This window comes from Eublepharis macularius, chromosome 13, assembly GCF_028583425.1.
Source record: "Eublepharis macularius isolate TG4126 chromosome 13, MPM_Emac_v1.0, whole genome shotgun sequence".
Taxonomy (NCBI): domain Eukaryota; kingdom Metazoa; phylum Chordata; class Lepidosauria; order Squamata; family Eublepharidae; genus Eublepharis; species Eublepharis macularius.
Genome location: NC_072802.1, coordinates 11,580,096 through 11,607,797, shown reverse-complemented (window position 1 = coordinate 11,607,797; position 27,702 = coordinate 11,580,096). Strand labels below are relative to the sequence as shown.

Below are 27,702 nucleotides of genomic sequence, written 5' to 3'. Positions count from 1 at the left end.
CAGAGCGGTTTACAAAGTATGTTATTATTATCCCCACAACAATCACCCTGTGAGGTGGGTGGAGCTGAGAATGCTCCAGAGAGCTGTGACTAGCCCAAGGTCACCTAGCTGGCTTCAAGTGGAGGAGTGGAGAATCAAACTCTGTTCTCCAGATTAGAATCCCATTGCTCTTAACCACTACACCACACTGGAATGAATCCCCAAATCCTCCCTGTTTTGAGCACTGTTATCCTCCCTGTTTTGAGCACTGATTTCAATATTTCTTCGAGTGGGTGGGTGTAGATTTCCAACCCAGAAATGGACACGCGTAAAAGTCCCTTCTTCCCAAGGTGCCATGACCTTGATCTATATCAGTTCTCACCCCTGCTGCTTTTTATAGCCAAAGAAGTCTGACTCAAGTCTAAATCAGGACCAGAGATAGAGACAAAGACCTAGTCACATAGAAATCCATCTCACCTCTATAGATAATGTTGAAGAGGTGTGGGAATGCTTCCACATACTCCAGAGGGCCCCCGCATGCGCCTGCATTGGGCCAAGAATGACATCATTGCAGGATGCAGAAATAACGGGTCACGCTGGGGGCCATGGATCAGGCTGAATCTCCAAATCCAAAAGAAGACCTTTCCTCAAAGGCTCAGAGCAAAAGATTTAAATCCAGAGTGTGGCCCTTTCATGTGCAGGGCCCGTCACTATTTCATTCAGGCCTACGCCTGCCCAGGAAGCTATGAAGTCCTGAGCTGGCCCTGATGTGGAACTTCCAGCATGGATGTTGGTCACCCAGAACTAGCAGTCTAGGTGTCCCCAATACCACGTGTGAAACTACCTCTGCTAGCTTATAAAGGGTGCTTGTTGGGGAACTGGGTAGCCAGTAGAGTAGCAGAATGTCCAATTTATCCTTAGTTTGCATTGTAAGGAGGATAGAGTCAATCTGAGATTCTCTGGAGACCTTCCTGATATTTTCAGAGCACCTTATGGCCTCAAAACTTCCATATCCTTTTTTTTTTACTTATGTTTTTTTTCAATTACTTTTATATTACAAACCAGTAAACTTTTAATTTAACTCGACATATTCTGTGACTATATTAACATTGATGATTAAAATAGACATTATTAAAAAAGGGTTTTATACAAATATCTCTTACATTTAACAGTTTTTTTATTCAACAAGAGTATTAAAGGAAAGAAGAATTATCATTTAAGCTTCATCAATAATACGTTAATAAATTATAGTATTCTATGTTTGGGATTGTTTGTTTGTTTCAATGTGTCATTATGTTAGAAATTCCAAAAGTGGGAACCATTGCTCTAAAAGTTGAGATTTATAATTCGGAGATTCTAACTGAGCAATATGGTCTGCCAATTTTTCCATTATAAAATAATCCCATATGCAGCTATACTGATTTATTATGGTTGCTGGGCTTTTTTGTTTCCGTTTGGAAGCAATAACAGACATAGCTACTGACAATGACATTAGTATAAGGTTTCTCCTTAAAACTTCCATACCTTTTTGATTCATTTGAATACTCAAATCAAAAGAGAACATTTTGGGATCAAACGGAGGAAAATGAACAGGGTGAGGGTCGGGGGGCTTACAGGCTCCTCTCACACAGGACTCAGCCATGTCCATTCTGGGAGAACTCCAAGCCCTCCCTTAAGACTGGGAATTCTAGCTCCCCACTGTGAATTCCTGTTGCCTGCTGCTGTGAGGATGTCACTTCCAAGGATGGTTTTACCATAGAGTTTCCAGCGATTCCTAGAGCCACCTGCCATCACTTTTGGGTTTTCTCTAGAAATGATATCATGACTGTGATGCCCCCCATGTCCCTCACCCCCAACCCTCCCAGTGGTTGCCAGGCAAACCCTACCTTAGGTTCCAGAGGCTTTAGGATAATTGGGATTTTGCACTGTAATGAGCATTTTAAGTAGGAGCTGATGAATAGCGTAGGGTAGCAACCAAAGAGTTGTTTAGGAGATCTATCAGACTGTTTGGAGAGGCAATAAAACATTATTAAACTGGGTTCCTACCAGAAGGCTGTGTATATGGTCTCTGTTCCCTACACCCCTTGTAAGCTAGGCCAAGCTGACAACAGGTAGATTCTGTCGCTTGTATATTTTTAACATTTCTTTAAGTATTTCACCATTCTCCCAGGCAAATCTTTTTAAATTATATACATCCAGTTTTCAGGATTAGGAGGAAAAGAAGAAAAGGTTGCAAAGGAAAATAGGAGCATCTTATTTTCTTTAATTATTTCATCAGCTAGAGAGAATGCTAATTTTATTTCAGGATAAGAAAATGCTCCAGGCTGCCATCCCTGCTGCTCCCTCTGAATGTGTTGGCACTTACCATGCTGCATGAAAGTGCCCTCACAATGCTCCTTCACCTGTAGTTGGCATGTAATTCTTACTGACACACATCTAACACAAAAGGGGCACCAACAAAATTCCCTGGAGGACATCTCTTTGCAGGAGCTCTTTTGCCATGAATGCTGTATTGAGAAGACTCGGTCTGTAAATAACTGTATAGCTTGTTATCACACTAGATGAGTAAGATCACCTCTAGTTGAACAGGTAGGGAAGCTTTACAAAGCTGGGGGTTTTTAGGACCAAAAACGATTAATGCAAGTATGGTGAGGATACTTCCAAAGTTGCCCTCATCCAAATTTGTCCCTTGATTTTGTCAGATTGTTCCCCCCTCCCTATGGTCTACTGTTCTAATTTTTTATTCCCAGATTTATTGCCGAGCACTGTGTATGGGCAATTCATTGTAGTTTTTACTTGCTTCCTTCATTTACATCTTTTGCTCCCCCTCTTTATCACTGATGGTCAAGTGTCCATTGCTATAACACTGCAAAGGAAGCATCTTAAGAGGATATGATTGTGCATCTGATTGCTCAAAGGTTCTTTTCTTGTGTTTTATTAACGTGTAGGATCAGGGACATGCATCAGTGAAATCCTGCTCAAAAAGCATCATAATGCAATTATATGTATGTCTGTGCTGTCAAGTCACAACTGACTCATAGTGACCCCAGCAGGGGACTTTCAAGGCAAGTGAGAAGCAGAGATGGTTTCCCATTGCATGCCTCTGCAGAGTTTTCCTTGGTGGTTGCTAGAGATGGGCACAAACTGAAATATGAACCAAGATTCATCATGAACTGGGCCACTTTTCAGTTCACAAACTGGCGGTTCATCAGAGGGCATTTCTGACGACTCGTGATGAACCACTATGATTTTTATCCCATTTCGTTTGGTTCATTTTTGGTTCGTCAATGCAGACAGCCTGGTGCTGATCAATCAGTTTCCTAGGCAATGGGGGTGGGGGTGGGGGGAATGGGCTTTCTGCAGACCTTCTGCTGCCTCACAAGTGACATTTTCATGAACCAAATGAACTGGTTCGCGAACAGGGAAATTTCATGCCGGTTTGTGGTTTGTGGCTCATGAAACGCGACAAACCACAAACTGCAACGAACCTCCAGTTTCCCAGTTCATGCCCATCTGTAGTGGTTGCCCATCCAAATACCAATCCCGCTTAGCTTCCAAAATCTGATGAGATTGGGCTATACCATGGTGCCTTCCCTCCTGCTGCAATTATACATGTGACCAAATCAAGATTCCTTTTTGAAGAATTTTATCAAAGCTGTATTGGCAACATGGGGAGGGGGGAAGGGGGGGAGGACAGAAACAGTGGCAATCTGCTCCAGCTGCAAAATTAATTCTAGAAATTCTCCTAGTTAAACTGGAAGTTAGATGGAGGGAAACCACATAGATTGAAGTACAAAATTAGAGGACTGAAATGGAGGCAAATCTACTCATCAATAGCAAAAAGCAATAGCAAAGGTTAATAAAATGGCACTTGAGTTAAAGATTTGCAGGATCGGGCATGAGAGAGAGAGAGAGAGAGAGAAGAGAGAGAGAGAGAGAGAGAGAGAAGAAATGTATTTACTGATTCTTGTGGCATATGAACGCATTGGTTGGATCTATTTGGTCACTCGATAAAAAGCTGATGAATATTAAAAGCACGGTTGAAGCCCACAGGTTAAGATGTAATTAGGTGAAAAGCAACAAAGGAGACAAACAGTTCTACATCATCAAATGCAGAACTTGCTCTCACTCCCAGAAAACAATTAGGTTTCTTTCCACTCCAGTGATGTGCCGAGCAAGATTACCTATGTCAAGCCCCTCATTGCCAAGCAGAGGTTCTGGTGCACATTTTAGGCATCACGGAAAACGAGGGAGGAAATTCACCCTGACCTTGTCAGAAATGTTGGTGCAATACAATGAGGGGGTTTAAAAAAAAAGCCTTGCCAATTGCGAAGCAGCAGAGTGGAATATGGCATGTCAGGGAAGACCCTGAAGGCATATGGTCAAGGAAGAATCCCGCAAGGCAGAAGCTGTTGTAGGTGAGGCCAGCAGAACCTGAGAGGTCATGGGCGGCAGAACCTGGCAGAACCTGGATCCTGATTTTTGAGACCCCGGTGCTTGTTACCTAACAGCATATGGGGTGGGCTAGTAAAATACCAGCCGCCTGACAATTCTATATGGAACATCAGTCCTCTCTCCCAGGTCCTGAGTGCACAAACTCACTACACACTGGGAAATGCAGAAAAAACAGCACAAGGGGGGTTTGCCACCTCCTGCTGATCACCAGTGATCGGCAGGAAATCCAGCAAACCCCCAGGAGATTGCCTGCCACTGGCGGGCAACTGGGAATCCTAGACCACCCCTCAAGTGCACCCAACACCCTCATGGACTCATGAGTGGTGGGCACGACCCGATCTGCACCAGGAGGGGGCACAGAAAGCCATTAGCCTTTAAGGGGCACAATTAAGCAGAAATTTGGCTCTAACAACAATGACAACAATGACAACTGAGCTTATATACAGAACTTCTAGATAGGTTAATGCCCCTCTCAGAGTGATGAACAAGGTCATTGTTATTATTATCTCCACAATGCTGCTGGGGAGCTGGGCTGAGAGGAATGGTTAATTCAAGGCCACCTGCTGAGCTCATGGCAGAAGTGAAAGTCAAACCAGCAGAGAGGCGGTGGCTTCGTGGCAGTGTAGCTGGCCTACGGAAGGTCCCAGGTTCAATCTCCAGCACATTGTGGAAAAGGACCAGGCAGTGGGTAATGGAAAAACCCTCTGCCTGAGACCCTGAAGAGCCACTGCCCGTCTGAGTAGATAATGCGGACTTTGAAGGACCAAGGGTATGATTCAGTATAAAGCAGCCTCAGGTGTCCATTTGTGAGTCTATGTCCATCTTGGATCTACAAGAAAGCAATACTTCCCAGCAAAGCCCAGTGCATCCCATCTCCACTTGGAACGTTTAACGGGATGAATGTGCCTGCCATGGGTACCAGCTCTGGGGTCTCCATTGTTCCACTGATCATTTTTATGCCCCAAACAGCCAGCTTGTTCAGCTTGCAGGCAGATTTACCCTTGCAAAAAGTGCCTGGCACCTTGAGATGGCCATCCAAAGTATGTGGCGTGTTTTAAAAATTGGCTCTAGAATTAGTGACTGATTTCCAAATGCATCTTCCATGCTCTTTTCTGAATTGCCGAGCCAGACACCCCGAAGAACTCTTTTATTCTCAAGGCAGCCAAGAGATGACAAGGGGGAAATCATTGACCATGTCAGCTGTCCTCATTACCTACCCCATTACTTTATATTGCTCATGAGTAATGGAGTCACCCGTCCATCTACACCTCCCAGATATAAATCCCACTGCCCTTCTTTTTGCCATCATGACATATTCCGTCTGCATTCATAAAGCAATGCTATGTCTGTCAGATCTTGAAAGATCTATGAGATGAGGAAATCCATTCATGCATAAAAGAAGCTGAGCAGCATTCCGTGCTGGGGTCCCCAATGGCCTGATCTGAGCTGCATGACAAGTTCCCTGCAAGACCCTTCCTCACTGAAGCACACGCCCAGACAGTCTTCAGCTATCTAAGCAAGATACCACGCTTCCTGCAATTGAGGATCCTCTCTTTTTTAACAGTGAGGTGGCAAAAAAGGCAGGTTGGCGTAGCAAGCCGATCAATAATGGCATTGCCTCAAGGTGCCCCAAAGGGAGAAGACAGCTTCTAAAATTTAAAATAGCTTCATCCGAGAAAAAGGGGGGAAGGAATCTTAGAGTTTGGCAAGCTGCCATTTCCCTTCTGCAAGAGCGCATGCTGGTTTCTTGTCTTGGTGCATCTCATTCAGCCACCTTGCACCACTGTTGTGATGTGCAGCAGATGGATGGTTCTCTGGACCTCTGGATCTTGCCATGGGGGGGGGGGGGGAACAATCAAGAACTATAACAGGGAACTAGGGCCGATTCCAGATGGCCAGAAATAGCGTTTTTTCCGCGGGAATAATTGCTTACTGGCCACGCGTGTATTTTCGCCTCCATCCGCTTTGTCTCGTCTCCATCCACTTTGTGCCGTGCCATCCCGCTTCCAGATGTTCGCACGGCCAACGGAGGGACCCGGGATTGGTTCTTTCCTCCCCACCACAACTGACGTCGGGGGCCTTCATTGGTTCACATCTCGGTTGTTGTTTTTTTTGGTCTTTTTTCTTGTTTTGCGCAAATGCGCAAATGCGCATGTGTGCGAAAACGCGGGCATCGACGATGCTCTCTATGATTGGTCGGGAGCGTCTTGCGAGGTACATTGGTTGACGATGTGGCCCCTCTCAGCCATCTGCCTCAGGATTTTTTGGAAGTAGTCCAGGTTCCTATGGGTGCTTCGGAGAGCTTCCTGTATCTTCTCCTCCCCCCAGAAGTGTAGCAGATCCATTATCTCTCTATGCCGCCAGGACACCCCCCGCTTCCCAGCCACTTTCCCTCCGCCGGCCATGCTGCTCCCGACAAGCCGATATTGCACGAACACAAGCGTGTGTGCCTGTGCCTGCGTGCTGTGATTTCTCGGCAACCGAGATTGCCCCCCCCCAAAAAACGCCCCTGCAATCGGCGCACAAGTCTGCAGGGCAAAGGTCAGCGATACATCTCAGGGTTGGATTTTCTGAGGGTGACAAAATGGCGGCCGATAGTAAAGCCTCAAGTGCGCATTTCAGGAGGGCCACACCAATGCAATTGCGCACATGCGGAAAATAGATCGAAAAAAAACTTGGCCACGCGTCCTGATGCTGATTATGCATCTGTGCGCATTTGCGCAGTTCTATGTTCGCAGACGCGTGAGTGCGCAAATGGCGCCTGTTTTTTTTTTTTTTTTAAATGGCGATATTGTGGCCGGCCACCCGGCAAAGGTCTGGAAAGGGGAGTGCCTCTCCGCCGCGACGAATCGTCATGAAGTGGCCAAACCCGCCATACCATGTTCACACCATCCACTTTTATAGCGCGACCGAGCGGCATGGACCGCAGGTAAGCCGGGACGGGAAATTGCGGGTTTTTACGAGTGCTGTCACTTGAAAAGCGAAAGCACTCGCTTTATTTGTGCCCGTCTGGAATCGGCCCAGATGAACCCTGACAAGCTGGCTGGGATTTTAAATGGGGCACGACGGCACAGTGATGCTACCGCATCTCCAGTATGGTCTTTGAATGAAGGGGAAGGAAGCGCAGGCATCCCGTTGGAGGCCCTCCTCTAGGTGCCCCCATGGTCCTGAGTCGCTGGGCAGCTCTGAGACAAGGGGCTTGCTTTGCAGTGGCTCCCAAGCATCTGCTCCCAAGGGAGGCCAGCCTTGCCCCAGACCTGCTGGCATTTTGTGAGATGTTAAAGACGGACCCTTTTGCAAAGGGCTTTTGCCAGGCGTGCTGCTGACCTCTGGGTTGGTCTTGTGCTTTTTAAAAACGGATGGTGGGATAATATTGTTTATACTAATTCTGCTGGTTTTACCGGTACTGCCAAGAGGGAAGTCAGGGTCTGCTTTATTGGCTGTGGCTTTGTGTTAGTTCTAAGATGGTGCTTGGCATTTTTATGTTGTTGAATCTGCAAGAAGGGTACATTTGGGAGGATGGAAGGATATCAATGCTGCTTGATGGAAATCTTGCAAAGAATGCTGGATCTAGCAAGGGACTTGTCTTGTTAAGTAAGAGGTTCGCTTCCCACAGATGAGTTACGCCTAAGCCGTTAACAGACCTCCTGCTTTGTACAGTTAAGTGATTTAACTGCCCCAGTGGACTCCGAAGTTTCTAATAATATGAAATACCCATGCAAAACTATCCTTCAAGGAGCTTCCCTTCCATTTTATCTTCACAATAATCCTATTATGGAGGTTAGGCTGAGAGAAAGCTACTAACCCAGGGCTAACCACCTCTAAACCCCTCTTGCCCTGAAATCTTTATGAGGTCTCCATAAGTCAGCTGTGCCTTGATGGCTCTTTTCACCACAACATCCAGCCTGTCAAAGTGTTCTATTGAGCTTGAAAGCTTGCACAAAGTTTTGTCTCAATTTGGCTGAACCTAATAAAAGGTATTACCCAGATTTGATATTGAAGTCATCCCACTTTGTCTTAAACCAGACATTGTTTTTTCTTTTTATTTGTGCTTGCATTTATCACCATGTCTTAGAGACACACCTTTAGCCTGAGGTATGCACTGGCCACCTATGCTGTCTTTTCCCAGCTAGGGACAACATTTTATCACAACTTTGTAAAGGCCAAATTCATGATGGATTAATTGGCCCATTCCTTGTTTGGGTTTAGGAACTTTTTCTAAAGATTTAGAATGACTTCAGGTTTGCTCATAATAAAACAGAAGAGGGAGCCTCTGTCCATCATCTTCAAGGACTCCTGGAGGACTGGGGATGTGCCACAAGATTGGAGAAGAGCGAATGTTATCCCAATCTTTAAGAAAGGGAAGAAGGATGACCCGGGAAACTACAGACCGGTCAGTCTGACTTCTGTTGCTGGGAAGATATTAGAACAGATTTTAAAGGGATCGATCTGTAAGCATCTGAAGGACCGCTCAGTGATCCAGGGAAGTCAGCATGGTTTTGTTCCTAACAGATCTTGCCAGACCAACCTGGTTTCCTTTTTTGATCGAGTGACCAGCTTACTGGATCGGGGGAACTCTGTCGATGTGATTTATCTGGATTTCAGTAAAGCTTTTGACAAGGTCCCCCATGACATTCTGATGGGCAAACTGGAAGACTGTGGACTGGACTATAGGACAGTTCAGTGGATAGGGAACTGGTTAGAGGACCGCACCCAAAGAGTGGTGGTCAACGGCATTTCATCATATTGGAGGGAGATGTCCAGTGGGGTGCCACAGGGCTCGGTTTTGGTCCCAGTACCTTTCAATGTTTTTATCAATGATCTGGATGAAGGAGTAAACAGGCTACTCATTAAATTTGCTGATGATACCAAATTGGGAGTGGGAAACACCCAAGAAGATAGAGTTAAAATTCAACAAGACCTGAATACTCTGGAGAAGTGGGTGGTTGTGAACAGGATGCAATTCAACTTAGATAAGTGCACAGTATTACATCTGGGCCACAAAAATGGGAAGCACAAATACAGGATGGGGGATACACTTCTGGGCAGTAGTATATGTGAAAGAGATCTTGGAGTAAGAGTGGACTGTAAACTGAATATGAGCAGTCAGTGTGATGTGGTGGCAAAAAAGGCTAATTCAATCCTGGGTTGTATCAAAGGGGCCATAGCGTCGAAATCGCAGGAGGTCATAGCCCCTCTCTATACTGCCTTGGTCAGGCTGCACCTGGAGTACTGTGTGCAGTTCTGGAGGCCTCACTTCAAAAAGGATGTGGCCAAAATCGAGAGGGTGCAGAGGAGAGCGATGAGGATGATCAGGGGTCTGGAGACTGAGCCCTACGAGGAAAGGCTGAGGGCCTTGGGAATGTTTAGTTTGGAGAAGAGGAGGTTGAGGGGGGACATGATTACTCTCTTTAAATATTTGAAAGGCTGTCATTTGGAGGAGGGCAAAGAGCTGTTCCAGTTGGCAGCAGAGGGTAGGACCGGAAGCAATGGGCTTAAACTACATGCACAAAGGTACAGGCTGGTTATTAGGAAAAACTGTTTCACGGTCAGAGTAGTTCAAAGGTGGAATCTGCTGCCTAGGGAGGTGGTGAGCTCCCCTTCACTGGCAGTTTTCAAGAAGAGGCTGGATGAATCTTTATCAGGGATGCTTTAGGCTCATCCTGCATTGGGCAGGGGGTTGAACTAGAAGGTCTGTATGGCCCCTTCCAACTCTGTGATTCTGTGATACATGGAGAGAGAGAGGGAGGGAAAAGGGAGTCGTTTGTCTTTTCAGTTCCAGAAGTCCTGCCAAATGCCCAATGTCAGAGACAGCACTGGCTGCCTCCCTCAGTCCTGCATCTGGGCAGCCAAGCTAACAGCTTACTACTAAAACAGGTACTGCACTTTAGGGAAGAACTCATCACATTAAGCTCTTGCAAAATTTCAGTTTGAGTGGGATTTTTGCAGGAGATCTTCCTAGGGACTGTGTCCTGAAAGACCAACTGGAGTACTGGAAAAAGCCAGTCATTCTAGAAATTCACAAAACAACACAAATGACATGGAGTATTTACTGAATATACAAAGTGTTTTTGTTATCTTAGCAAATCCTTACAACAATCCTGTAAGGTAGGGCTCTGTGAAATGTTGTAAATTGCAGGCTGGGGCTTAGTGGGTTGCATGAGACTCCCTAGAAATTGGAGTTTCCTGGGTCACAGAATAGCCTCTTAGCCAAAACTGCACCAGTTTGATAAGAGATTGGAGAGTTTTGATACTAGAAAAACATAGTATGGCTAGATAGATAGATGCCACCTGTAGAGGGCAGTGGGTCTGGGTTAGAAATACCTCCCTCTATTTGCTTCAAACATATGGCTGCCTCTCTGGAAAAACAAAATAAAACCTAGTCTGCAAGGTTGCAGCCAGTGCTGGCTGTGCAAGGTGCTGATTGGCTGAAACACCATGATGTCACCAAGAAACAATCATCCAATCCCCAAATGGTTTTGCGAAGGAAAAAAAATCCATTTTTTCCATTAATAAGGTGATTAATGAATACACAAATGTATAAATAATGAGACATTTTTAACTGAAAAGAATTCAACAGTCTTCCTGAAGCATGTGGGAGGGGAAAGGTGGATAACTGAATCATTCAGAGCACAGGTATGCACATCTGGTTGGACATCACTTAGCTGCAGGCAAAGCATTTCTCTGTTCACATTTCTACAGCTCCTAGGCATTTTGGAGTGATAATCGTTTTGTTTGCCAAGCTGGGCTCCTCTACTTTACAGGGATGCTCTCTGCATTGTCTTTTCTAGTTCAGCCATATTTATTTGCAATGAAGATGTGCAAGCATCTAGTAGAATATCATCCTCAAACACAGTAGTTCAGTTATGAATTCCAGCACACTGCATGAGAACACACACACACACACACACACACACACACACACACACACACACACATTGTGGCAAAAAATCTGTCAGGCACTGCAAGGCCTATACCAGAAGTGCCCTCCCCCATCAGGCACTGGGTCTTTGTTCCCTGAGCCACCATGACTGCTGGTTAGAGGAGGGAACTGTAGGCTATTGCTGTCAGCAGTTTGACACAGCAGTCTATGAGCCTCCTGACCTGGAAAGTGAGAGCTAAACTACACGAGATGCCTGACACGTGTCAGGTTTCCACAAGTTTACCTAGGAAGTGTAGTCAGGCCAGCAGCAGCAGCAGGGCCAGAAGGACAGGAGGGAAAGAATCAGCGAGGGGAGCCCGAAGAGAGCTGAGCCTAAAGCTGACAGGTGGCTAGCAGTGACAGAAGGAACTGCTGAGGCTGCCACTGCTGACACAACCACTAGACTCAGCCATCCCTCCTCATATAGAGGGGAGAAGGGATGGTTGAGTCTAGCAGTGGCAGCCTCAGCAGCTCTCTCAGCCTCTGCTAGCCACCTGTCAGCTTTGGGCTCAGCTCTCTTCGGGCTCCCCTAGCTGACTCTTTCCCTCCCACCCTTCTGTCCCTGCTGCTGCTGGTCCAACTATACTTCCCAGGTGAACTTGCGGGAACCCAACATGTTGGGCATCTCGTGTAGTTTAGCTCTGAGGTGGAGCTGGATAACCGGTCTCCTGTTGTTGAAGTATATTAAAAGTCAATCAGCCTTCCTTAAGTTTGGACAACTTGCAGCTGGCAGAATTCACCTGCTTCTACTTCTGCACATCTAGACTCCCAGCAACCCACCTCAGTTACTTCTGATGAGCCTGCTGGCCTGAATGCCTGATAGAAACTTTTACATGTGTGTGTGCGCATGCACATGTGCGTGCGTGTATGCACACACACAAACACAAAGAGCAAACAAAATGCATCTTTCCATAGAATCTAGGGGGGAAAGCCCATTGGTTAACTTACTGCTATAAGCTGGTAGGAGTTGTTCATCATCGCAATGAGCATGTTCAGCAAGACCACCAAGGAGATGACGTTGTAAGTGCCAAACATGGTTGCCCCAACAAACTCAGTGAATTCGTGTCTGGCTTTCACGTTTGTGACATAGAGATTCAACAGACCAAACACAGACCAGAAGAGAGACTGTAGAGTTTCAAAGAGCCTGCAAAAGACAAATGGCTCTTTAATAGCTGAAAGGGGGCAGGGTGAAAAAGCACATCACTTGACCAGTAAAATTACAATATTGAAAAAATTTAGGAACTCAACAACAGCCATATTGAATCAGATCAAAGATTCGTCTTGTCTACCTTTCTGTTTCTATGGCTGCCAGGTCTCTGCTGATCCTTCTGCCCTCTGCTGGGGAGAGAGGGAATCAGTGTCGGCAACACTGATGTCACTTATGGCTGGATGACTGGAAGTGATGTCATGATATCAGGTGATGCTCTAGGTGTCCCCCAATCTCTGGTAAAAACCGTAGTGATTTGGGAAGTTCCTAGAGCATTCTGTGGCTTTGTGACATCATTTTGGGCTATGTGGCTGGAAGTGACGTTGCACCATTGTATGATTCTGTCATCACAGTCTCTGTTCCCCCAGAGAAGAGGCCAAAGGCTCTGTCTACCCCACTGGTATTCTGAACATGGAGGTTCCATTTTACCATCATAGTTAAATGTTAGTAAACAACAGAAACAAAGAGCTGTTGAAAAGCATTCTAGTTACCAAAGCAATTGCCTCTGGAAAGCCATTAGATGCTTCACAGCGCACCAGGGCAGATGACAATGGAGGCCCCTCCTTCCCATCCTGACACTTGGGCCCCCCTCTGCCCATTGTGATGAGGACAGCTTATGTGCAACTCTTTCCTGGCTCCTCCTGAGACTTATCTTGTGGTCCCTGGGTGCTTGCAGCGGCAGCATACGGCTTATCAAAGTGGGGCTCTGAATTTGTGGCAGGCAGAGGATTTCAGCCCTGCTCTGAATTAAGTGATCTGTGACCCTGACTTCTGCAGAGAATCAAGGGGCTCATATGCGAGTCCTTGCAATTGGATGATCCCATGATCCAGCAAAAATGGACTCCTTTTATGGTTGGTAATGTTGGTAGTGTTGCCAACCTTGGGTTGGGAAATTCCTAGACATTGGGTGGTGCAAACTGGGGAGGGTAGAATTTGGGGAGGGGAAGGAGCTCAGCAGAGATATCATGCCATAAACTCCACCCTCCAAAGCAGCCGTTTTCTCCAGTGGAATTGATCTCCATAATTTAAAGTTCAGTTGCAATTCCTGGAGAACTCCAGGACCCTCCTAGAGTTTGGCTACCATAATTAATTAGCTCATGCCAAGGCCCTTGTCCTAGCAGTGAGCTTGCTGTTGACTGCAGTCCATTGCCTAGGGTTGCCAACCTCCAAGTGGGCCCTAGAGATCTCCCAGAATTTCAACTGATCTCCAGACTACAGAGATCAGTTTCCCTGGAGAAAATGGTCGCTTTGGAAGGTGGACTCCATGGCTTTATACCTTGCTGGACTCCTTCCCTTCCCCAAACCCGGCCCTCCTTGGGCTCCTCCCTGAAATATCCTGGAGTTTCCCAACCCTGTTGTTGCTACCATGGTGTTGGCAAACAAGAGCTGGCACAGCCACATTTGCACTCTCACTTGCCTAGTCTTCACTCTCGAGTCCCAGCCTCTGCCCCCCACTGTCAGTCAGCTGGCCAGCAGGGGGAAAAGGCCCTAGGGAATGGACCCAGGAGGCAAGAAGCCTCCTAGGCCAGAGCGCTCCCCACTGGTGTGATGAATGTCCCTTCTGGAAGTGATGGGTTGTGAGCCTCCAGGTGGTAGCGGGAGATCATCTGGAATTGCAACTGATCTTGAGGCAACAGAGACCAGTTCCCCTGGAGAAAATGGCTGCTCTGAAGGATGAACTCTATGGCATTATACCCCACTGAGGCTTCTCCCCTCCTCAAACCTCACCCTCTCCAAGATCCACCCCCCAAATCTCCAGGAAACTCCCAAACTGGATCTGGCAACCATATTCTCAACCCGTGGAAGAGATTGGCCTACTCTGCAACAGAAGGGGCTCATCTCTCTGATTGTGGAGGGGTTTCTCCAAGGGCATTCCAGGCTTTGTCACTCCCTGGCAGGTAAACCCCTCAAGCCCATCCACAGTGAACACACGTTGGTTCCAGCAGTAGTAGCTTTATTAGGATCTATGCTGTTCAGGTCTGTTCTCCATCACGGAGCTTGACAGAAGTGACAATTCAAATCAAGCAATCTATGTTATAGTTGATTTTTCCCGCACTCCAAATGACAGGTTTTGGCACACAAGCATACAAGAGTTCTGTGAGAACCTATTCAGTTTATGACTTTGTATTAGGTGTACAATGCCTACTTCTCAGCATCTGGGAACAGGAGTGAAAACCTCCGAGATTCACACATTTCTCTAAGATAACAAGAGAGGCCCTTTCTGGGACCTAAGGAAGGATTGTCTGCAATGTGATTACAGAGGATCAGAGAGAGTTACACAGCAACTCAGTAACAAAGCAGCATAGCTGAAGCTTCAGCATATTGTGGCACAACCATTATAACAAACAGACAATCGTGGCACGGCTATACACAGACATGACAGGCTTCATTGGAATAGTTGATGAGGGTTAAACCACAGGTAGTTAAGCAGCATCCCAGTCCTGGGAGCAGAACACCATGGTGCTCAAATTCCATTTTTTAATAAAAGAAGCCACCACTAAATTCTCAACCAGGATGCTGGACTTCACTTTTTACACAGCTATGCTTTAGGTTCTTCTGAGTTGACTAGGATATACTAGTGCACACTATAAAGTGTGCTGAGGCATCTGGGTGTGATCCCCAGGCAATGAGCTGAGCTTAAGGCCTGTGGAGATCAAGCTTAAACATATAAGCCATGGCCCAGCTTAGAGTCTTTCTACACGTTACTAAGTACCTAGGGGCACTCAATTGAACCTCATTTCACATGGCCCCCCTCCAACTTCCCATGCACTCAATCGCACAGTCACACTTCAATTTGCTCCACATTACGTGTTTGATCAGTTCCTTGTCAACTGTTAAAAGTATCCCAGTTTCCCCCACATACATTCATTGAAATACAGAGCTTGACACTTTCTCACACCTTACAGAAATGCAAATTGGCAATTCAAAGGAGCAGCAAAAACAGAGCTGAATTGGCGCTTTGCCATTTGGAGTCACTTGCAGATGCAGCCACACAAAGGGAGGTCCTATGAAATTGGCATTCATGTGCATTGAGCAAGAACAGCCTGCTTGTGAATTGAGACCAGGACATACTAGGTACTTAGTAACATGTATAGGGACTCTTAGAGTGGTCGCTGCTGCAGCTCAGCTGGGCTTGGAGGCAGTGCACGCGGCTTCCAATTGCACCCCTTGCTCCTCTAAATGCACTTGGCAGCCAGAGGGAGCTGAGCACACTGGTGGTGGCAAAAGGAACAAGGTGGCAGCAGCTGGGGTGTGCCCTCGCACTGAGAGGCTGGGAGCCAAGTGGGGGCTGGAATACTGTGTACTAACAAAGGAACCCAGGGGAAATGTCCTGTCTTAGGTATGCTGGGTCCAGAGGAAAAGGCGACCATTTCTTATATTAGTATGTGAAATCAATGCAGAAAAGATGGTGGAAATGGGTAATCATTCTCCCGCTCCTGCTTGGCTCCCAGCCCCTCAGCGTGAGGGAGCAAGGGGAGCTGGTGGGCGGTGACAGGGACAAGGTGGTGGCTGCTGTGGTGCACCCTCACACTGAGGACCTGAGAGCTGAGCAGGAGCTGGAGAATGATTCATGGGTGCTAAACGGGGAAAGAACTGAGTGCTCCCGCCCTGTCCTCGCTCTTCTGGGGCTTCTGGCGGCGGGAGGATGGATGGCACAAGCACAGGGAGCCAGCATGGGGCTCGTGACTCGCACGTCTGGATGAGGCACTCCTGCCACTGAGGCGCAATTGGAAGCTGCACGTGCTGCCTCTGAGCCCAGCTGAGCTGCAGCCACTGCTTCCCTTTCTCCACCTCAAGCTGCTGAGGCTGCACCAGAGGGGCTCAGCTACTCCTCGCAGGCGAGAAGGCTGTGGAGTGCTTTTAGGGGAGCAAGGGGAGCTGGTGGCGGAGAGGGAGATCTCCCTCTTCTCGCTGGCAGACGTTCTTTCTCACTACACTTCCCGTGGACCCTTTCAGGAAACTGACGAGTGTCCTCCATACAACAGGTGTCTCATCTGTTCTGGCTCTTAGAGAGTGCAGATGTAGAGGGAGTAGCACAGGGCTCTTCGGTGTACAGGCACCACAGCATCCAGGCTGTTATTAGGAATGGGTCCATGAAGGTGCCTGAAACTCAGCCTGTCCTTCAAGCTCAGTGTGGTCCACTATGAGAGGCAAAGGCTCTCCAGATGTCAGACAACCCGGCAGGCCTCTGAGATCCTTCAACTGGGTTTGCCAGGGAGGGAATGGGGATTGACACGAAGTTGTTTCCTACTGAGTCTGAAAAGCTGTACATGTCACTGCCCATTGCTTTCTCTTCCCCAGGTGCAACGGGCTTGAACTCAGAGCTAGGATGGATTGTGCACATAGCGGATGTGTTGAAAATCCTTGATTTCAGCAGGGTCAAAAGCCTGGTCTGAAACTGACCTTCCGGGAATTCAATATCCCTTGTCCCAAATTGTACCTTGCCTATTTTCAGCAGATATGACCAAAAAATGATTTTTCTCTTTCTCCCAGATACTTCTGGAAAGCTATGGAAGTGGTCATCCTGGCTTCCTCCACCTCTGTTCTTTTCTCCTGGTGTCTTTGATGTCACACAAAGCACAAACTTTAAGCACAATGAGTCTGACACGTGGGAAAACAGAATGCCATGCAAATCAAGAAAGATTGACGAAAAGGCAACAATGCAAGTGAATCTTGACACATCTACAATATTTTATGGGCCCTGGCTTAGCTGGCATTTAATTGGCACACAGACTCTCTCTCTCTCCTTGACTTCCAGTGGAAAAAATCAACTCCCAACTGCCTTCTAAAGAGCAAAGTGAGTCATTTTTCCTTTCAACACCAGGTATTGTCTACTTTCTAGAAGCTTTGGAACACTTCACATAAAAATGGCACCATGGGAGTTGTGGGGAGGAAGTCCTTAATTTCTTCTGTTTGATTATCAGTGGTAGCATGGGGTGGGGGGTGCAGGAGACAGGTTAGAATATCTTTGTAAGGAATAGCTCTTCTGCATAAGCTCACTATAGAAGAAAATGAAGATAATAGAGGGAAAGGAGTCATGTTCCAAGGGGCTACATGTCCTTCTTCTTTCACCCTAGAGCACCATCTATACCAGTTATCCAATGCCCAATCTGGATTTCTGCTTTTGCAAACGACGGCAGCACATTGAATTCATGGCACGATGCATTTCCCTGGTCCTTGAAAATTGATATGGCGAAATGCATCACCCTAGGAGATTAGAACTTGGCCATGTGATCCTTGAATTAAACACAATGTTGCCATGGGCGGGGGGGGGGGGGCGAGCGGCTACGTTTAACGTCCTGACACATGGGTCCTTTGTGAATATATTTTTCCAACGGGCCATCAAAGCAGCTGAAAATGTGAATCGTGAAAGGTTCAGCCTCCTGGGTGTCACAGAGTCAGCTGGACCTGCCTGTGCTGTGGTGCTATGGAATAGCTCTTTTCCAAAGCAGTCGAGCCTATCCTTGGCATGTAATAAAAACTGTATGATGGTAAATAAACCTCATATTGTAAATAAGCTATATGGAGAAAGAACAAGAACCTTTGCTTTGTTCCCTTTTAAAACCAGATCTTATCAAAGGACGGCTTTGATTGACGTGCTTAAGACCAGAAAGGAGTCAAGGGAGGCCGCCTGGCTTCTGGCTTCTATCAAGGGGGATTTAAAAGAAGCAAACGCCAAGCAGAGCTGGGGGGAAAGGGCTGGTTTCAGATCCATTGCAACGCCGTTCTATCACACCGGCCCACAGATATGATTTCTTCTTTCTCAGGCTGCCCATTCTTAGCAAGTCATTCCCGCTGGGTGCCTATTCGAGGAGTAAAATGTCACTTGGCACCAGGGGCGTTAATGATGACTGTTTCGGCTTTTAAGAGGCAGAGTGAGCCGCTTAGGCAAGTCTTCAAGCACACGGCAGGTGCCCTGCCTTCGACCCACCTGCCAGGGTTGAGTCTGCCGCTCTAATGCTGTCCCCCTGCTGCTCCTTTGTTTCCAGCAAACCTCTGCCCCTCCCATCTGTGCCTCCTCACACTTTGTCCTGTGCCGTGATTTTGCCAGTGTGCGTGAATGTGTGCATGTGAGTTAGGTTTGCTTTTTTGTATTTAAAGGCTGTGTCAAGCCATTTCATGGAGTCGTTGTAAAATAAAGAGACCAGTAGCACCTTTTAGACCAACCAACTTTATTGTAGCATAAACTTTCGAGAACCACAGCTCTGTTTGTCAGATGCATCTGATGAAGAGAGTTGTGGGTCTCGAAAGCTTATGCTACAATAACGTTGGTTGGTCTTAAAGGTGCTACTGGGCTCTTTACCATTTCGCAACTACAGATTAACACAGCTAACTCTTCTGGTTGTAAAATAATTCTCCATGTCTTTCCATAAACTCTTCATCACAAGCTGGGGCCCATGCAGAAGGCATGAAAGCAGCTTTTCCTAGCCAGTATGAAACATCAGGATTCAGGCAGCACTGTCCCACAGCAGCACGGCAAAATGGTGGCTCCAAGCGGCAGTTACTTTTTTCCCTTCCTGAGTCACAACTATTCTGTCTGTGAAATTCAAGAAAAGATCTTTCAAAGATAGCCAGTGGGTCAGAAACTCCCCAAAGCTACTGGGGGAGTCATCCATAACCTATGCTGGAGGCCCATAGTACACAATGCTGCCATTAATGGCCCAGTTTGGTGTAGTGGTTAAGAGTGGCAGGACTCTAATCTGAAGAACCATGTTTGATTCCCCACTCCTCTGCTTGAAGCCAGCTGGGTGACCTTGGGCCAGTCACAGCTTCTAGGAGCTCTCTCAGCCCCAGCCACCTCACAGGGTGATTATTGTTGTGGGGAGAATAGTAACATACTTTATAAACTGCTCTGAATGGGCATTAAGTTGTCTTGAAGGGCATGTTGTTATTAGAATGTTGTTGTTGTTACTATTATTAGAGTGCGCTCGTGGGGAGCGCACCCACTGTGCACTGGCCTGGGAGACTTCTGGAAGTGACATCATCATGTCCCTGGGAAGTGCCCATGAGCTTCACGCCCGTGTGTGAAGACCACATAGGTATGTGCCAGATCCCCCCTCCCTCCCGCTAGGAGGTTAAGGAGACCTGGCAACCCAACACCACGGCTTGCTGCTGCTGCTCTTCGGAATTCTGGAGCAGGATCATCTGCCGCCCCATTGAAGAGCCCGCTTGCTTCTCAGAGGGTTTGCGTCTATGTTTGCAAGCCCACAGATATTTCAGATAATATGTCTGAAGGAGGGAGCTCTGGCTCTTGAAAACCTTGTTGGTCTCTAAGGTGCCACTGGACTCATATCCAGATATTTCGGAGCCTCTTGTGCTCCAGAGTATACCCTATCTTACAGGGTTGTTGTAAGGATTGCTAATGAGTGAAAATGTGTGCATATTGAGTACATGTAGAAAAAACCAGCCTCCTCCTCCTCCTCCTTCTTATTAGTTGCTGTTCATGTTTGAAGTAAACAAGCACATATCAGAGAGGTTCTACCATTTCAGAAACACTCAGCTGGTTTTGGCTGTGGCATCAGTGCAACCAGGGAGGGAGAGCCAGTGCCCCCTAAAAATAATCATTTCCCCCCCCCATTGGCATTGGAGAGAGACTCAGGTAGAATTGCAGCTGCTAAGCATAAATCAAATTTCTGCATTTCACCCACTCATAAGAAAGGAAAGGATAGCCTTGCTGGATCAGATCCTGCATTCTTGCATTCAACTCTGACCCACCAGCTGCCTCTGGCTTCTCACAGTGAACATAAGAAGAGCCCTGCTGGGCCAGGTCAAAGGCCCATCTAGTCCAGCGCAGCAGTCAACCAGCTGCTTCTAGGAAGCCCACAAGCAAGATGACTACAACAGCATCCTTCCACCCATGATACCAGAGAGAATAGCTATCCATCTTAACTACTAGCCATTGATGCACATAAAAGTGTCTAGTTTGTCACTCAGCATCTAGTACAGTACTCAAAAAGAGTCTGCTTTCATCATGGATTTTTCAAAAGCACAATTAAAATCATTTGATTTTTTTTTAAAAGGCCAGCTACATTGTCATTTTAAAAATCAGTTAAAAAAATGATAATCTTCATGCAATAAAAATTTACAGCATTCTAAACTCCATCTCTTTAAAATGAAACCTGCGATACTCTATCAAACACGCTGAAATAAAGTTGTGTGGTTGGCAGCGTCTAACACTTGAAACACAGACTATGATGTCATACTTATAATGCTTGACCTCAAAATATCATAAATATGACACAAGAGATCTTAAGTTTATATTCGAAGAGTCAGACGCAGCCAACCCAACAAGGGGGATGTTGAATTTCCATGTCTGCTCTGCCATCTCCTCCTTCTGCCATGCAGCATCCCACTTTGTCATGTCTGGGCCCCATCCATGCCAATTTTAATTCTGTTCTGCTGATCACAGTGTATTATGTTATAGCTCAATATCACTTTACTAATGTCATAACTATTCTTTTCTCAGGCTTTTACAGGTGTTTATCTGTTGGACTGTAACAGCTTCCAGTGTTTCTGACCTTGTGCTCATTCCCAGACAGTGCTGTGTCTTGCTTCCTAGTAACTCAACATGATATCACAAATATGTGAAATGTTCTCACACCAAGAGAGCGTCAAAGTATTGTTTATGGTTGGGAGGGGGGAGAAAAGAGTAAACTAGAATGTTAAAAGAGAAGTTTCTCTCACATGATGTCAATCCTGTCAACTTCTACTCATGCTGCTTAGATGTCTATCTTGCTTCTAAGTAGTCCTATGGACCTGTATATGGAAAGGATTTGATTTCTGAATAAAAACCATTTTGACCAAGAACTTTTGTCTTGATGCCATCGTCCAGTGGTCTATCTGCTGTATCCTGTCATCCATAGCCTGACACACTTAGTGAATATACACAGAACCAAAGAGAAACACTTAACTTCACAATTGCTTCTACTGGCTGAGTCAAATTCTATGCTGTAAAATGACAGCCTGGCTAGGGGCTTTGCATTATACTCTTAGGCCTTGATAGAGAAATTAGATCACTGGAAACACTATTTAATTCAAAACATTAACTCGGCCCATTTTCTTCAGAGTTTAAAATGATCCATGATTTAAATCAACTTTTAAAATCAAGCTTCTTTGTTGTTTTTATGCAGGGAGGCTTAATTTAGCTCCTATGCTTATCTACTACTGGTGGCCCTCTCCACTAATGTGAAACATCATTGGCTGATCCATATCTTTTTTGCTTGGTCATACAGCTTCTGTTGCTAGCAAATTAGTGCATTGAGGGGTGCGTGAGGATGCACACAGCTGCAGGCATACCCTCCTCCTCCAAGTTTGACTGCGAGAAAAGGGTCCAGGGCAACAGAGTTGAGGGAGAAATAGGTGGGGCAGTGGAGGGTTCAGATCACATTCAAAACTACTGAAGAGGACCTAGACTGAAGAACAACAACATTTGATTTATATACTGCCCTTCAGGACAACTTAATGCCCACTCAGAGAGGTTTACAAAGTGTGTTACTATTACCCTCACGACAATCACCCTGTGAGGTGGGTGGGTCTGGAAGAGTTGTGACTGACCCAAGGTCACCCAGCTGGCTTCAAGTGGGGCAGTGAGGCATCAAACCAGTTCTTCAGATTAGAGTTCTGCTGCTCTTAACCACAACATTAAACTGAGCAGGCCCTTGGTTCTTAGCCCATGCCTTGAGGCTAGGGTTGCCAACCTGCAGGCAGGCCTGGAGATATCTCAGAATTAAAATTTATCTCCAGACTACAGAGATCAGCTCCTCTGAAGAAAAAATAGCTGCTTTGGAGGGTAGACTATAGCATTATGCCCCTCTGAGGTAGGGATGCCAGGATGCCCAGTGGGGGTGGGGGATCCCCTGTTCCCTGACCCCCACTACCATTCACTAGGCCAGCTGGAGCGAAAAGGTCAGGGAACAGGCCTCCTGGGCGTACTCCCAGCACAGCATGACAACATCACTCCTGGAAGTGACATCATTGGGCCACATCACGATGCATCCATGCTTTTCACAAGAGGGAATCAATAGGTTAAGTGCAGCCCCCCCTGCACTTACCTTATTGATTCCCTTGTGTGAAAAGAGGATTCTGCAATGCAGCCGCTCCATGCGTGAATATGCTGCGGAATTCAGGCAGCATGTGGCCAAAGTACAGGACTGGACTGAGGGAATTAACATTGAATTCTTCCAAGCGGAGCTGAACCTGGAGTTGGTTGCAAAGGCCCTAGTGCAAGATGACCCCAGAACGCTTCTAGGATGGATCCAGCTCGCCTGCGAGGTAGAGAATCGAGACCAGGTGGTCAAGCTCCTGAAAATGCAGCACCATGTTGGAACTCGCAGGCCTTCTCATGAAACAAGAGCAACAGAGAAGAAGTTTCCCAAGATCTGCTCACCAGAGATGGAGAAGGCCATCCATTTGAAGAGGGGTTTGTGTCTACAGTATAGAGGATCTGGCCATTTTGCAGCAGATTGCCCTAGCGGGAAAAAAGAAACCATGGAGAAGAGCCATCCAGTGCGGAAAGCCTCAGCACCGACAACAAAGCCATCCCACAAGGCTCCAAAAAATCAAAACGAAGTGGAAACCGAGCTGAAGGTGGGAGAAGAATCGGAGACATTGAGCAGAGATCCTTCGGGGGACGAAGAAGGCCTACCCATGCTGGTGGGAAATGCCAACGACCTGCTGTGAAGAGGCCCTGCCAGCAGGTTGAAAAAAAATCCACACCTGAGGAGGTGAGATAGAGGAGCCCTGTTTTATGTGCCAATCACACTAGTTAACCCCAGGAGGGGAACCCACATCCAAGTGCGAGCCTTAATTGACTCAGAGTGCACTTGGGACCTGATAGCTCTCATGCTAGTCACAGGACTAGGACTAAATGTGCATAAGCTGGAGCACCTTGTTCTATTTGAACAGAAGGACAGTTCCTGAATGAAGGGGAACCCCTCCAGCTATGAGACTGAACATACCGCAATGGGAATGGGGAGTCATTGGGAAGCTCGGACTTTTGTGGTGAGTGCAGCCACTAAGTTCCCACTAGTGTTAGGGGTACAATGGCTGTGGGATCACAACCCAAACGTAAGGCGGCAAAGACGGGAGTTATGTTTTGCTGGGGAGAGTTGCCATGAACATAAATGGAACCCAGAGTGGGGCTCAGCAGAACCATCCCTCCGGGACATGGCCCTATTGACTAGGGAGGAAAAGGAGCAAATTCCTCCAGAGTACAGAGACTTGAGCCAATGATGAAAAAGAGGCTGATGAGCTTCCCCTGCACAGGGCCATGGACTGTGCAATTGTACTGATTCCTGGTCAGAAACTCCCAAAGGGGAAATTATACTCTATGAGCCCAGGAGAATGAGAGGAACTATGGAAATTTATTGATAAGAACTTGGCTTGGGGGTTTATCCAGCCCACCAGCTCCCCTCATGCTGCCCCAGTGCTGTTCCGTAACAAAAAAGATGGGGGATTGAGACTGTGTATGGATTACCAAGGGATTAATGCAGTCTCGATGTCAAACACTTACCCCCTCCCCCTCATCCAGGATCTACTTGGGGTGGTGTCCCAGGGGAAGATCTTTTCAAAGTTGGACTTATGAGATGCATATTTCCGGGTGAGAATAAAGAAAGGGAATGAATGGAAGACTGCCTTCAACACCCCATCGGGGCAATTTGAATATTGAGTCATGCCTTTTGGATTGCAAGGGGCTCCAGGGGTTTTTATGACCTTAATTAATGAGGTCCTACTCAAGCACCTGTACAAGGGGGTGGTGGTTTATCTTGATGGCATTTTAATTTATTCAAAAGACTATGAATCACATGTGAAATTAGTACAGGAGGTACTACAGACTTCGTGGGACCAACACCTGCTGGTTAAACTGTCTAAATGTGAATTCCATAAACAGAAATTGGATTTCTTGGGGTATCAAATTTCAGGGGAGGGATTGAAAATGGACCCTAATAAGGTACAAGCAGTTGTGGGATGGGACCCCCTGAAAAATAGGTGACAGTTGCAGTCGTTCTTGGCATTCGCAAACTTCTATAGACCCTTCATAAAATTTTTTGCTCAGATCTCTTTGCCATTGACTGACTTGTTGAAAACAAAAGGGAAAGGGCCGCAAGGAGTGAAGCCTAATGCTAGACTAGAATGGACAAAAGACTGCCAAACCACATTTGAGCAACTAAAACAATTGTTTACATCAGAACCTGTTCTAAGACACCCCGATGAAAACCGCAAATTCATTGTGCAGGTGGATGCAAGTGACATAGCGATGGGGTGTGTGTGTGTCATATTGCAAGAAGATGAGAACGGGAGGCTGCTCTCTTGTGCTTATCTCTCTAAAAAAATTTCTGATGCAGAGCGCCACTGGGCGGTGCGGGATAAAGACGCCTCTGCCAATAAATTGGGGTTAAGTACATGGAGGCATTGGCTGGAAGGGGCCAAAGTACCTTATGAGGTGTGGACAGATCACAAAAATCTTGAAGCTTTACGTACACCCTGCAGTTAGGGGCTAAGCAATTACGATGGGCTGAATTTTTCTCCAAGTTCAACTTTGTGTTAAAACATCTCCTGGGCAAGTCCAACTTCCTGGTGGATGCCCTATCATGATTACCCCAATATGACAGCCAAAGGGAGGAAGTGGTGGATACCATTTTCTCACGCACCCAGATTGGGGGGCAGTTACCACCTGGAGCCAGTCGCAAAGCTCGAAAACCGCCCCTGAACCCAGTGAATGGGAGAGAAGGGTAAAAGAGGAGGTAGAAAAGGAAGGGGATGACAGCCCCAAGGAAGAACTGGAACAGGGCGTGCAGGGACTGTGGTACCGAAAGTGTAAACTGTATGTCCCAGCCAGTCTGAGAGGGGAAGTGTTGAAAGCCTGTCATGACGCAAAATTAGCAGGCCACTTCAGTTATGTAAAGACTTTGCATCTAGCCCAGAGACAGCTTTGGTGGCCAAATATGAGACGGGATATCTCTCAATATATATCTACATGCCAGGTGTGTCTAATGGGAAAGAAAAGGGGGGGAGAACCACCAGGACTCTTACAGCCATTGGGACCCCTCCCCCAGCAATGGGCAACAGTTTCAATGGACTTTGTCACAGGCCTTCCCCCCTCCAAGGGGAAGTCTGTGATTTTGGTAGTGGTGGACCTATTTTCAAAGCAGGCTCACTTCATCCACTGCTCCAAGATCCCAACTGCAAAGAAACTAGCCAATTTGTTCATGCAGCACGTGGTCCGCTTACACTCATTCCCAGAGAAAGTAATTTCAGGCAGGGGAAGTCAGTTTGTTGCCAAGTTCTGGCGGGAGCTTTTGCAAGTGGCAAGGATCGAGCAGGGGCTCAGCTCAGTCCATCATCCTGAGACCGATGGGCAAACCGAAAGGGTTAACCAGGTGTTGGAGCAATTCTTAAGATGCTATGTTAATTATCAACATGATAACTGGATGGACTTTCTAGCTATTGCTGAATATGGTTATAACAAGGCAGTGCATGAGTCTACAGGGGCCTCTCCCTTTATGGTGGTTCATGGATATGAGGGGAAGGCCATGTCGTTTGCTCAAAATGCGCCAGAAGCTCCCCCAGGGGATCTGAGAGACTGGTCGCCCAGATTAATAGCTCAGTGGGGGGAAGTGATCAGAAAAACCCTGAACAAAGCAAAAGAGGATTATAAAAAACAAGCAGACAAAAAAAGGTCTGACCCCTGGAAATTACAAGTGGGAGATTGTGTACACATCTACCAAAAACCTGCCAAGGTAAGAAACTGGGGTGGAAATTCCTAGGACCCTTCGCAGTGGTGCGAATGATCCATGAAGTCACTGCAGAGGTACAACTACCAAAGAATTTGAAAAATGCCTACCCTGTATTTCATTCCAGCCTCCTGAAGAAAGCACATACACACACCGGATAAATGGCATCCAAAACGAGGAGCTCCCCGCCCCCCTTGATTGTGAATGGACAACCACACTATGAAGTTGAAGATGTGCTGGACTCTAAATTAAAAAGGGGTACGCTGTTTTACCTGATTCAATGGGTACATTTTGATAAGATTAATATAGAATGGGTAAAAGCTACTGATGTGAATGCTCCAAAATTGATACGTAAATATCACAAAGCCTACCCAGAGAAACTGGGTCCACTGTGAGGGGAGGGGCATCTTGGGAGGGGCACTATGTCAGATGTGCCCTGCTTATCTGCCATGTATGTCTATTATTATCTGTACTCTGGGCCTCTGAGAATGTGTAAAGAACTATCTGTGTAACTGTCTGATTATGTAGCCAAGAGTAGCTTATCTTGCAGGTTGCTGCTTTCACTTTCTCGACTGGCAACAACAAGTCCGGGAATGAACCGTTAATCAGCAATTGGGTAGTAAAATGTTCTTTTTTATATAAGTGCAAAGTGCAAAAGTGCAAAAAGTGTCTTAATAGATATGCGATTCTAATAAATACAATAAATACAAATACAATTAATCAAAGTCCTATTTCTATGTCCAAGTCGTTGTGGTGAACACTTGTATCCAGCAGAGCTGTAACGCCGCAATGGGCTCACTCCTAAAAGTCACAGAGTTGACTTTTTATATATTATATATATATATATATATATTATATATTATATATATATATATATATATTATATATTATATATTATATATTCATATAGATGTATTTTTATTACAGTCCATCTTTAATTGTGCCCAGAGGAAGTGTGCAATACACGAAACGGGAATTGTATAGGATGCCCGCATAATCCCGTCGGCACATCCTTGAATAATATTATCATAGTTTGGATTGGACTGGAATCACCTTTTCTTCAACTCTGTGACTTTTAGGAGTGAGCCCATTGCGGCGTTACAGCTCTGCTGGATACAAGTGTTCACCACAACGACTTGGACATAGAAATAGGACTTTGATTAATTGTATTTGTATTTATTGTATTTATTAGAATCGCATATTTATTAAGACACTTTTTGCACTTTTGCACTTATATAAAAAAGAACATTTTACTACCCAATTGCTGATTAACGGTTCATTCCCGGACTTGTTGTTGCTAGCTACCACTATCTGGGCTTTTCCCTGTCGGTTTGATCTTTCACTTTCTCGACTGGCATGGGAAAGTGTCCTTGGAATGCCGGCTGGAGCCGGACAAGAAATGAGCT

The 27,702-nt window shown here is 46.3% G+C and overlaps 1 protein-coding gene across 1 annotated transcript in view; it reads right to left on the bottom strand.

The window, feature by feature from the left end:
* Positions 1-27,702, bottom strand: part of TRPC5 (transient receptor potential cation channel subfamily C member 5) — a 239,519-nt gene that overhangs the window by 25,518 nt on the left and 186,299 nt on the right. Inside the window, exon 6 of the mRNA XM_054996536.1 lies at positions 12,305-12,500. Within this exon, the coding sequence (XP_054852511.1) occupies positions 12,305-12,500 (196 nt within the window). The remainder of the gene's footprint in view (positions 1-12,304; positions 12,501-27,702) is intronic.